General features: G+C 43.1%; 1 protein-coding gene across 8 annotated transcripts in view; it reads right to left on the reverse strand.

The window, feature by feature from the left end:
• Positions 1–13,286, reverse strand: part of ADD1 (adducin 1) — a 74,563-nt gene that overhangs the window by 16,623 nt on the left and 44,654 nt on the right. For all 8 annotated transcript variants that reach the window (XM_068543525.1, XM_068543530.1, XM_068543523.1 and 5 more), the window contains exons 5-9: positions 7,136–7,216; positions 6,748–6,897; positions 4,541–4,684; positions 4,339–4,437; positions 3,435–3,611 (exon numbers count right to left, since the gene is read on the reverse strand). In XM_068543525.1, coding sequence (XP_068399626.1) covers positions 3,435–3,611; positions 4,339–4,437; positions 4,541–4,684; positions 6,748–6,897; positions 7,136–7,216 — 651 coding nt within the window. The remainder of the gene's footprint in view (positions 1–3,434; positions 3,612–4,338; positions 4,438–4,540; positions 4,685–6,747; positions 6,898–7,135; positions 7,217–13,286) is intronic.

The raw sequence follows: 13,286 nt of genomic DNA on the forward strand, positions 1-13,286 counted from the left end.
CCTGCTTCAAACCAGCAGAACTGGGCAAAGGTGATGGGGTATGTTACATAAGAGTGTAGCGCCCGACTTGAGAAAGTCTCTCTGTCCACCACTGGCTCTGAAGAAGCTGCCATGACTCCTGAGCTGTAAGAACATGAATTCTGCCCATGATGTGAGGAGTTTGGAATTGGATCCTCCACCAGTAGAGCCTTCTGATGAGAACCCAGCCCAGGCCAACACCCTGACTGCAGCCTTGTGAGACCCTCAGCCAAGGACCTAGCTCAGCTGTGCCTGGACTCCTGACCCACAGTTGCATACCTGGACCAGGTCATTTATGGCACCTTCACAATGAACGACAAGAGAATTAAGATTTGAAAGGATTACACAGGGCTAGTCACATAGGATGAGTCAGTGGCTGCACTCTACTTGCCAAGGTACTGTAGAAACGTTCCTCTCAATTCAGGAATTCTCTCTCCCCTCTGGGTGATTGTCCTCTTCGGGGGCTCACCACACCTTTATTACCAATCATTCCCTTAATACATTCAAAAAAGGGTGGTAATAACCCCTGAATGCAGTTGGTTGTTGTTTTGTTTACTCTTGTTTTGTAACTACCCTCAGGAAGATAGGTAAATGTCTGCACTGGCAACTTTTCCATTTATGAATATGCTTTGTTGAAGAATAATAAAAGATAACTACTCAGCTATAAAAAGACTATCTTCAGAAATACAGTTCTTATTAATTCAAGTTTCCTCTTGCTGAGAGAGCCAGGACTCTTGAGTAATCTTCATGACTTCAGAATAAACCATCCAGGACATCACAACATTTTATTCTGAGGGGGTATGGGTTTTTTCTTTATTCTTCCCCTTTAAATGCCAAACCAAAATCAGAGGCAATACTCAGTCCTCAGACCTCCTATATGGCTTATAGTTAAAAATATGGAGTCATCCCTTCTTTGAGAAGCTGGAATGATATCTTGATTGGGCAACAAACTAGCATTTCTTCTGACTTTCTGTGTCAGAAATGTTTATGGACATTGTATGAGATACTCCTTACAGTGTGAGAATCTTCAGCTGTTCTCTACCCCACTCAATTATTAGCAAACATATACAGGTGATCAGAATGTTAAATTAAAACACGGACTAAGATCAGTGATCGATGTCCAACTTTATTTCTTACAAACCACACGGCCTTCTAATATTAAAAATAACCTGTGCACGTTAAGGGCACTGAATAAAACACCCTTGCTGTAATCTCGCTTATTAATCTTTCATCCTTTATCTTCCTCCCCTATCAAACTGGAGTTACTAATTTTAATCCTCTCTCTCTCCACCTTCCAGAATGTACTGAGTGCATAAGATGTGGCAGGCTGGCGTTCCTCATTTTTATTCCTCCCTCCCGTTCCCCGCCTGACTTTTAGGTATAAGCGCAGTGAACGTCAAAGTAGTTGCTAAGAGGACAGAAGAAGGGCCAGTAAGCCTGGGTCGCCCCAGCGTTCCTCGCCTTGCCGGGCCCCTCGGGGTATCGGACTCCGGATGCAGATGCCTGAGCGACCACCTCCCACTCTCAAACCTTCTCCGGGTGTGACCTCCCTGAGTCTGCACTGTCCTGGCCTGCTTCTTCCAGCGTCTTAGTGAGCTTTCTTCCTCTTGCTGCTTCCCCTGAAGCAGTCCCGGCTCATGCGCCCCGCCTCCGCCCTGCAGCTGCTGCCTTCGTGCTCCCTCAGTGCGCACGTCACAGATGCCGGGCTGCATCCGGGACTTGTTTGTCCATTTCCCTGACTAGGCCATGAACTCCCTGAGGGCAGGAACTGTGTCCTGGTCATGGCTACAGGCTCAAGACTAGATGGTCAGTTAATGCAACCCACTTACTGAGCAAACGAATGCAGAAGTTATGGGAGGTTCACCCCTCCCTCACTGATCAAACCTACTCCTGTGACCATCACTTCTAGGCAGTTAACTCCCAGCTCTCCCTTTCCAGCAATGAACATTCTCCTAAGTCCAAAGAATTTCAGTGAGAACCCTCTGAGGACAATTAGCACACCCTGAATCAGATCCACGGATTCTTTTTCTTCCAAGATCTTCCTGAAGCCGCCCATCCCACCCGTGACCTGGTCCAGTTGTGGCAACTTTCTTTTTTTTTTTTTTTTTTTTAAATATAAATTTATTTATTTATTTATGGCTGTGTTGGGTCTTTGTTTCTGTGCGAGGGCTTTCTCTAGTTGTGGCGAGCGGGGGCCACTCTTCATCGCTGTGCGCGGGCCTCTCACTGTCACGGAGCCCAGGCTCCAGACGCGCAGGCTCAGTAGTTGTGGCTCACGGGCCCAGTTGCTCCGCGGCATGTGGGATCCTCCCAGACCAGGGCTCGAACCCGTGTCCCCTGCGTTGGCAGGCGGATTCTCAACCACTGCACCACCAGGGAAGCCCCATGGCAACTTTCTTAATGTGAAGCTGGCAACATGCCCTTCCAGTGGCTTCTCTGTCCCACATGCCCACGACAGGTCCTTTTTTTCTCCAGCACCTAACATCATGTGGCAGTAGGAGATTCTCTTGAATCCTATCGAAGAGGTATGACACTGCAGCAGGAAAAGGGACCCATCACAGAGCCATTTGTCTTTTAATGTGGTTGCTTCGACCCTAAGTGCCTTGTTGTGAATATTTAAAGAACTTGGCGAAATCAGAGACGGACCTGAAAGGCACGACCCTGTCCTGCTGCCGTGTCTCCAGCCGTGCCCTCACCTCTGCTACGGATGCTTTCCATCCCCCAACTCAGCCTGCCACGCTTCTACCTCTTCTTTGAGGTCCTTCTCAAGTGCCACCCTCTACATAAATTTCCTCCCTGATCCTTGCAAAAGGATGACATCCCTCACTGCAGCCACCTAACAGACTACATCCTGCCATGTACTATTAGAACATTCCTATTATGCTGAAAGCCCCTCAGCCACGCTCCTGTACCACGCTGGGCTCCACATCCCCGCAGGAAGCAGCAGACGGTCTCCCGTGCAATAAATCGGCAGCAAAGTGTGTGGAACGCATCAGTCAGGCCCCGAATAGCTAGAATTTACTGTTAAAACAAAAACAAGACACTTGGCCGACTGATCTAGAAAGTCCCCTTGACAGCTTGCTTGCGGGATGGCGGGTACCGGGCTGACCCTGCTACTCGAGGAGTTACTTATCCAGCAGAGCAGACCATTCTCTGTGCTCCTGACCCCACACAGTCCAAACAAGATTACCTTTAAAAAACAAAAGGAGACAAGAAACCCTCACCTGTATATGCAATCGTAGTTTAGCTTAGAAGTTAAATTGCCCTGGTGCTTCTTCATGACTTTTGAGGGTGAAAGCATTCTGATACTGCATGAAGACAGCAATTTCACAATACTATTTCACTCACTATAAAAACACCAACATTTGTGCTGTTGGGACGAGCGCTGTAACATCAAGTGGTGGCAACATTCTTACCAGATTATCCAGCATCCGCATGAGCGCTTCAAACTCCTGCTCACCAAGCTGCCATTTGGGAGGCGATCCGCTGCCCTCCCCTGCCGGGGACCCGGGGGAACGGGATTTGGCCTTGTACTTCCCAGGATCCAGGAGGACTAAATTGTCTGGCCCTCCCGCACTGGCCAGAGTTCGAACCTTTTCCAAAACAAGCAAACACTACAGTTGGAGTTCCTTACTGATCAAGGGGGTCAGATGCCTATGAGAGATCACTTCAACAGAAATGTAGGTTTCAAAAGAAACCAAATCATTATAAGAATAAAAAATGTGAGATGGATAGTGACAGACAAATCACAAGGTTATTTTCAGAAGGTTTTCTTTAGCATGAAAAAATATTGGGTACTCAGACTTGAAGGACAAATGGGAAGACAAAGCCCTCCCAAGGTCACATGAAGGGGACTGGGGGCTGCATTACCACACAGACACAAGTCAGAGCGACAGTGAGGAGCGCACACAGGGGCTGAGCAGACTCAGCACGAGCAGCGCCCACTGCCATGAGACTGGGGCCGCGTCTCTACGCCCTGCACCTACTTTTTCAAAAAGAGTGCGTGGAGTTCAAATGAAATGACATGTAGTAACATAAATAAAGCACCTGACAGCAGGGCTGGCATATGCTAGTACTCCATCAGTGGTAGTGACTTATGCATTTGAAAAATAAAAAGTTAGAAATGAAAAGCCCAATAATCATTTGCCGACTTAAATCAGTGAAACGGCATTTTCCCTGGTCATCTTCCAAATCCATGAGCTCATCTTTAGCAAAGAAATTGCTCACAGACTCACTGCTGCAAAACAAGTATCAAAAATCTATGGGAACCCCACAAATACCTAAGTATGCTACAGACCAAACGGAACGGCCACCACCTACCTGGATCTCACATGCAACCACAAGGTTATGGATGTAATAGAAGGCCTCCTCAACGCTCTCTCCAACGGATACAAGCCCGTGATTCCGGAGAATAAGAACCTAAAGGGAGGAGACAGGAAAGCTCTATGGGCCTAGGCAAGAAGACAGATACGCGTTTCTTCTTTCCTCTGTAATTTACATACCAGATTAGATGCCTACTGACCTTGCTTTTAGGCCCCAAATTTTTCTGAATTAAAACTTTTTCTTCCTCATCAACCAGAATCCCATGATAATCATGATAAGCCACTTCTCCAAGGGACAGTGCCTCTGGGGAGATTGGCAAGAGGCCACATTTCATCGCAGAGACCTAGAGAACAACCAACACCATCAACGAAGACAAATCAGAAGCTACACACTGACGACATGGCAAATGCTTTCCTCAAAAAAATAAAGGGGGGAACATATTTTACTTTGTTCTCCTTTCAGAAATAAATGAACCCATGAATTGAAGATAAACGTTACTTCTGGGGCTCACCACCAATCTATTTTTAAAAATCAAAGCTACCACTGTCAAGGAAGGCCTCAAAAGAAATTCCACATCTTTCTGGATTTCTCCCACACTGATTGTAAACACCAAGTGAGCTCAGATTTAATAAGATGAGTCCTGGATCTACGGCAAGGAGAGATAATGGCTTCCTCTGAATGAGTCACAACATTGCAAAGAGGGGTTTCTGAAGGGCTGTAAGGTTTTGTGTACTTTTCATCTTAGGTTGTAGGTGAGATAGGAACACCTGAAAGTCAGATAAAAGGAGATTTATAAAGGTTTAGGATAATTATACTGTATAAATTCTCTACATTTATTTAAGTGAAAAATCTAAGTGTCCATATAGCCCTTTAATTTCCTTAACTTTCCCAAACTGACTTTAGAATATGCTAATTTTACAGGTCTTCTACCTAGACTAACAGGCCCCAAAGATTTAAATAATACATATGTAAGTGTAACAATTTCTTACAGAAAAGTTAATCTAAAAAGACAATACCACAAAAAAAGGCAGTACCATATTTAATTCCTTTCACAATATCAGCCTTTCTATAAGAAGATATTTCCTTACAAAGTAAAGTTACTTTGATAATTTTTAAAACAAATTACATGCTATTTGTAATAACCATAGTCTCAAAGGTACCTCTAATGGTTCTTTAAAATGCATGGATTTTTCTTTTTTTTGCATGGATTTTTTGGGGTTGGAAGAGCATGCATTCTTTAAAGAAAAAATTACATCATCTGGAGAATGATGTAACTAATAAAACTGATGCTGACATCAAGAACCGTATCTTCAAAGTAAAACAAACAAACCAGATCCAACATTCATCCAAACAACCCAAGATCTATGACATTAAAACATCAAGATAGAGTGAAATTCAGTATTACTTAATCAATGAGGCCATCTGTCAAACAAATAAGCCCAGGAAGTCATTAAAGTATAAAACTGGTGATAAAAAAGACAATTCTAGACAGTTCTTGAGCGCTTCGCTTTCACGTGACTGTAACAACAACCAGAAAGTACATTTTCATACATACTGAGGGGTCTGAGGCTTTGTCAGGTGGCCAGTTTGCACCAGAAGGGTCGAGGCTTGGTGATCAGGATGGGGCAGGCTCCTGGCAAGCTCAGGGCTCAACGGCCAAGTCTCCTAATAGTCTGCACCGTCTGTGCCCTCTTCCCCCTTCTTTTTCTATTTTTTTGGCTGCGCCGCACGGCTTGAGGGGATCTTAGTTCCCCAACCAGGGACTGAACCCGGGCCAGGGCAGTGAAAGCGCCAAGCCTTAACCACTGGACCACCAGGGAACTCCCTCCCCCGGTATTACTCTCCCCAGTCACGATCCAGCCTGGGTTTCGCTAACTCCAAGCGGATCATCTGTGGGAGGCTGGCTGGTGTGTCTCTCGGCCTCAACCTCTCCATCACAGGTGCCTGGCGCCTTCCCCACAGCCCGTCAAGCAGGTTCAAGTCTCCTGCATCCCACGAACCCTTGCCTGAGCCCAGCGTCCCCCACCTACCACCCCACCTCACCCTCCCTCCTCTTCCCACTTCTCTTCTCAAACAAGGAGTCTCAAGTCACTGCTGTCATTCTGCACTTCCCAGTCTCCCATACGCTGAAATCTCACTCCCCTCTTCAACACTGATTTTCTAATCGTTAAGTCTTACAACATTTTCAGACTTATTACATGTTTTTCAAAATCAGATAGTAAATGGACCCCTTAAAATATATTCTTTTAAGAAAGTCAAATGTAGTGAGGAAAGAAGATTTTTCTAATCCAACAAAATGAGGTTTGTTGACTTGGTGCAACAAGAGAGGGCAATTTGGAGGAAATGTGAAGTGCCGCTCACTGAACGGCTTTAAACTTGAAGTCTCTACCAGGGCAGCGCACTCACCGCGGCCCCTGCTGGTGTGTGAACATGCACAACACACTTCGCGTCCGGGCGTGCAGCGTAAATGGCAGAATGTAACGTGAAGCCAGCCTGATTTACCCCTAGATTAGTACTTCCACGGTCCACTGCCTCTCCTTGTAGATTGACTTTAACCTGAAATAAGAAAGCAAAGTCTTAAATAGCACGAGGATTTCATGTTATCCTAACTAGAAATTACTTAAACCAAAGTTTAAAGTGTTTATAACTAATTTTAAAAGTTTTTCCCTGAGTTAATCACACAAGAGTTTTTCCTCTTTCTTGGGTTTTACATGTCTAACGAGATTAGACGGTATTTAATTATCTAATATGACCTACATATACTTGATGCCCAAGAAGAGAAGGACATTCTTACCAAACTGGACGCAGTCACTTCACTGTAGAGAAGTCCAAAAGGTACAATGAGGAAGTGTTCCTGCTCGGAGCTCACTCTGGTCTGTGGGGAGAATTACTGAGTTAGCTCAAAAAACCTACTGAGATTATTTGCATCTCTTTCAGTCCACAGACTCACGGGTTTTTTGTGAGCATTAACTGAGCTACATAGGGACGCACTTAAGTACAGTGCCTATCACAAAGCTAAGGGGTACTGAAAGCTTTCTGTTATTATGTTGTAGTAACTTACTGGGTACATGAAGTGCATCTTGGTCACATTCATGATAATTAACTTTATAAAGAAAAAACCTTCTGGTGGCTACCAAGCCAGTATCATGTGCAAAAAGGTGACACTCCTCAAGGGTGTAATAATGAAAACCAAACCTTATTTTTTAAAAGTCAAAACGGTTTTTTTTTTTAAGTACTCAAAACCTATATGATAGTGAACAATCATAAAAATCACAAATAAGAGAGCATTCTTCCTTTCTGCCTGACCAAAAGTCTCTACACATCACATCCTCACTCCCCTGGTATCTTTCTTCCTTCCACAATATAGTTTTCTTTCAACAATACAGATTTGTCGCATACGATGGATATGTGCTAGATGCTAGTCATGTAGTGGGGGGGGGGGGGGCGGGGAAGAGTTCTACCCTCACAAAAATTTAGTCTAATTTTTATCAATATAATGATTTTGGGACAGACTCAAAAGACTTCCCAAAGCTATTAGGATGGAATACATTTACTACTGGGCTAAGAATTCTAACTAGGGTCGGGTAGGTGGAATTCAGTGTTTGTGGAAAAGGCCTTATGGTGTTTAGTCCAACTTCCTAACCAGCACAGTGACTTCCGTAGTGGCCCAAAAGAAACACACACGGGGCGGAGGAGTGTCTGCTTGGACAGTGCAGTGATGCCCTCACATGGCCAGCCTCGTTCCTTCATTCAGCAAATAGTCCCGGAGGCCTTCTGCACCTGGATGCTAGGGTACGGCAGTGAACAAACAGAAGCTGGAGAGGCCTAATCACTAAACACTCTCTCTCACACTGAGCAGAAATCTGTCTGTGGTGTGCAACACACCTCCGCCCTAAACTGTAGTTTAGTCCTGGGGCGTCTGAAACTATCCCATCTGCTCCATGTCACCTTCACACGAAACTCACTGGATTTCCTCAGCACACTAGAATGCGGACCCACAGTCATATAAGACCTGAGTTAAAACCTAGAACTGTCTATGCTGCTCTGGGGACCCTGGTCTCCTGGTCTCCTCACCCATGAAGTGGGGATGAAAGGGGCTTGTACTCACAATAAAGCTTTCAATAAATGGCATCTCTTAACTATTACACTACTGCAATAGTATTAGTGGTAGTAGGAAAGCCATCTCTACAATATCCATTCTCTATAAACCTCTGCTACTAGGCCTCTACTCCTTTTCAGTTGTTTCGAAAATGCTGGGAACTCCCTGGCAGTCCAGTGTTTAGGACTCCGCACTTTCACTACCGAGGGGCCAGAAGTATTTGGGCCTTTCCCCCAAATATTTTCCCATTAATTGTAAGTTAGCCAGGTTTTTTAACCCTAAAATCAGTTCTTTTATTTTATAAAGGATGCTGATCTTTTTAACTATCTTAATCAAAACTATGCAAATTCCCCAATTCCCAAACTGGGTCAAAACAAAACTTAAACAAGGAATTACTCTGTGTATTTATTGGCTGGGATGAAGAAAAATAAGGTTGCAAACAGGGAAAAATTAAATGTCAGATATTTTTAATTTTATTTATTATTTTTTTTGGCTGCATTGGGTCTTCGTTGCAGCGCATGGGCTTTCTCTAGTTGCGGCGAGTGGGAGTTACTCTTTGTTGTGGTGCGCAAGCTTCTCATTGCGGTGGCTTCTCTTTTTGCGGAGCATGGGCTCTAGGTGCGCGGATTTCAGCTGCTGCAGCACACAGGCTCAGCAGTTGCGGCACAAGGGTCCTAGAGTGCATGGGCCTCAGTAGTTGCGGCGCATAGGCTCTTAGAGTGCAGGCTCAGTAGTTGTGGCACGCGGGCTCAATAGTTGTGGCTCACAGGCTCTTAGAGCGCAGGCGCAGTAGTTGTGGCGCGTGGGCTTAGTTGCTCTGTGGCATGTGGGATCTTCCCAGACCAGGGATGGAACCCGTGTTCCCTGAACTGGCAGGCAGATTCTTAACCACTGTGCCACAACGGAAGTCCCATGTCAGATATTTTTGCTTATTTTAAAAGTTTTTATTTTGAAACATACCTGTAAAAAAGTATTTAGCAGGTATATGTACAATTTAAGTATAATAAATCAAACGCCCATGTACCTTTCAACCAGCTTCAGAAACAAAATAAATCTAGTATTTCTGAAGCTGTTTCTTTCCCCCCATATCCCATAAGTAATCACTATCCTGAGTTACATGTTAAGCATTTTGTTTCTTTTCCTTACAGTTTTACTTTATATATATTCATCCCTAAGCAATGTATTGCTTAATTTTTATCTGTTTGTGAACTTCATGTAATTGCAACCATACTGTATTTTTCGGTGACTTTTTTTCCTCAACACTATTTCTGAGATTCCTCCAGATGATATACAACATGGCAATAATTTATTCATCCCCATTGCTGTATAGTGTCTATTGGATGAATATACAATTTATGTATCCATCTTCTGTCAATGGACGTGGTTTTCATTTTGCCATTAAAAACAATGCTATGAACATTCTTATACATGTCTCCTAGTGTACATGGTACAAGTCTCTCCAGGGTAACAAAGTAGTAGATGAAGCCAAATTATTTTCCAAAGGGCCTAATTAAATGTACACTCCTCCTAGTAGTATATGATAGTTCCGTGCTTCTATAACCATCTTTCCTAAAAATTAAAATCTGATGTCCATGCAATGGTATTCCACTGTGACTTTATAATTTCCCAGTTACAACTGAGTTGAGCAACATTTCATATTTTTATAAGCCAGTCTTATTTCCCCTTCTGTGAAATTCCTGTAAATTGACTTGTCTTTCGTCCATTTTATACTGGTTTGCTTATTCATAGTTCTTTATCTATTCTGGATACTAATTTCTTGTTGGCTAACCGTGAGGCAAAATCTTCTAGGTTGTAAGCTTTTAGTTTCACTCTCTTTATGGTGTCTTTTAATGATGAGAAATTTGTTTATTTTAATGTAGTCAAATGATTTATTCATCTTTTCTTTTATGATAAGTGCTTTTGTGTCTTAAGACAACTTTCCTTAAGTCAGAGGTTAAAGGTAAAATGATTTTCACTTATACTGATCCTAAAATTTTTTAAGTATTATCTTTCACATTTAATGCTTAATTCATTGGAATTGCTTTGTGACTCTATACAGTATAAGGTAAGAATCCAATACAATTTTCCAATTCTAATTTTTCAATCTAATTGTGCCAGCACCAATTATAGCCTGGTCCATCATTCTTCCCTTGATGATCTGCAATGCAGACTCTTTTGTATATCTGATTTTTTTTTTAATATTTATTTATTTATTTGGGTGCACCGGGTCTTAGTTGAGGCATGCAGGATCTTCACTGTAGCATGCGGGATCTAGTTCCCTGACCAGAGATTGAACTCAGGCCCCCTGAACTGGGACCGTGGAGTCTTAACCACTGGACCACCAGGGAAGTCCCTGTATATCTGATTTCAGTACATAAAGATCCAGTTCTGAGCTCTGTCCCACTGGTTTATCTGTTTCTGCCTTTCCCCAAAGCACACTATTTTAGTTACCATCACTTTATAAGTTTGACACTTGATAGGAAAAAATATCTCCTTACCTAGTTCTTCAGGAGTTATCTATTCTAGGCCTTTTTTCCTCCACCACATAAATTTTAGAAGCACACTCATGCTATCAGGTCCCACATTAAAAAAATACTACATAGCCAGTTTTACTCACTTTTTTCTTTGTCTATATATATACACATAATTCATATAAACAGTATACATTTTATATTTTCTCTGTTTTTTTTAATTTTTATTTATTTATTTATTTATTTATTTATTTATGGCTGTGTTGGGTCTTCGTTTCTGTGAGAGGGCTTTCTCTAGTTGTGGCAAGTGGGGGCCACTCTTCATCGCGGTGCGCGGGCCTCTCACTATCGCGGCCTCTCTTGTTGCGGAGCACAGGCTCCAGACGCGCAGGCTCAGCAATTGTGGCTCACGGGCCTAGCTGCTCCGCGGCATGTGGGATCTTCCCAGACCAGGGCTCGAACCCGTGTCCCCTGCATTGGCAGGCAGATTCTCAACCACTGTGCCACCAGGGAAGCCCTATTTTCTCTTTTATAATAATTATTTTCCATGGTTTCACATGGTCTTTATCAATTATTTTTCACAGTATGTAACATTCCCTCAAGCTGATGTTGAATAACTGAGCCATTTCCCACCTACTGATGGATATTGACTCAAATTTTTTTATTATTATAGATAATGCTATAATAAATATATTTATACATCATGTTTTCTTCTTTGACTTCTTTCCTTAACATATATTTCCAAGAGTGAGCTTAACACATCTACATATTATTATGGAAAAAGCTTAAAATATACAATTTTCAGAATCTGAAACTAAAAGGAGAAAGTGCTAAGTACTGATGTAGACTGAAAAAAAGAGAGGACATTTCAAAGTAAGTTTTCTAGTCCCTGATGGCCTAGCACTGGTCTAACTGCGAGTCTTCCCACATCTAATGCCCCTTCTCTGTGCACAAGGAATGAGCGCTAACGTCATTCCCCGAAAACCAAATACACCCGACTCACTATCTCTGGCAGAGATCCCTATCATGTCCTCAGAACACAGTCACTGTGGACCCGCCGCCACCTCTGGAGCCCACCACCTCGGAGGGTTAGCATTCCGTGGAATCCAGAATGGAGGTGAACCTAGCACTCCACTGACACCAAGAGGCATTTAGGGACGGAAAGACCCTGCCATTGGCTAAGTGCCGCCAAGAGAGGAAGCCCAGCTCATGTGCCAACTGGGCTATCCTGTCTTTTGACACCCCCGCTCAAAAGCTTCTCTAAATCCAATGCAATCTTAAGACAGAGATGTAATTCAGACAATCATCTCCAATCCTCTAACACCTGTTAGCACTTCTAAATCCCTTTAGCAGAAAATCCCTATTGCCCTCCTTCAAAGAAAGGGCACGATGACCTGTTAGCACTTTTTGGCTGCGCTGATCCTGTTAATATTTCTTTTCTGTTAAATCTATATATGATAACGCCCAGACTGTGAAACCAAAAGCTGGATGCTATAAATACTTAAAAAAACAAAAACAAAAACTTTCTTCCTCAAAGATTCTCTAGTTCACAAGATATAAGAAATATGTTTTGTAACTTGAATTTCTTTTTTACTCAGCGTTAAGTCCCAAACAGACCACTTACAGAAAAGCAAACACCTAACTAATGTTTTAATTTTGCCAAGTCCTAAATAATTAAAGGGGAAAAAATGAGCAATTGAAGCAATTCAAACTTATTTAAATAGCATTCATAATAGGACTAGTAGTAAACAGCTTTTAAAACCCCCAGAGAATGTAAGGCTGGCATTAAGCCAAGGATTACATTTCCTCTTAGCGATGTAACATTTTCAAGGAACTAATTTTTAGGCAACCATTTAGCATTAAATCTCTACACAGACCTTCTGTCAAGTATAATTAGCCACAGAGGCCAGCAATTTCCACGCAGGCACAAGGAAGAGAGCCAGCACTTGTGGGAGGTTAACTGGATCCACTGACCAAATATCAAAAGGCACCATGGAGTCCCGTTTGATAATTTTACTAAGGCAGAATTTCAGTTCAACTGGAGGCTTCACTCCATCATTCAGCCAAGAGTTCAGTGTGTGCCTCCTCTGTGCCCAGCACAGGAACTCTTCCCAGGACACGGCTGGAGGCTCCCTTCATGGAGCTGATGTGGACGACGAGCAAAAACGTACAGTATGGATGATGGTAACTGCTGTGGGGGAAATAAAGCAGGCGTGCTGGGGTGGAAGTAACATTCCACAAGCATGACAGCATGGGTACAACAGGGTCAGGTCTGCGTTTTGAAAGGTTCACTTTAGCGGCAATGTGGAGAACAGAGGGGAGGGTAACTCGGTATATCTGGCAAAGATCCCTACCACATCCCAGAAGCACAGTGC

This window comes from Eschrichtius robustus, chromosome 4, assembly GCF_028021215.1.
Source record: "Eschrichtius robustus isolate mEscRob2 chromosome 4, mEscRob2.pri, whole genome shotgun sequence".
In the NCBI taxonomy this organism is placed as follows: Eukaryota; Metazoa; Chordata; class Mammalia; order Artiodactyla; family Eschrichtiidae; genus Eschrichtius; species Eschrichtius robustus.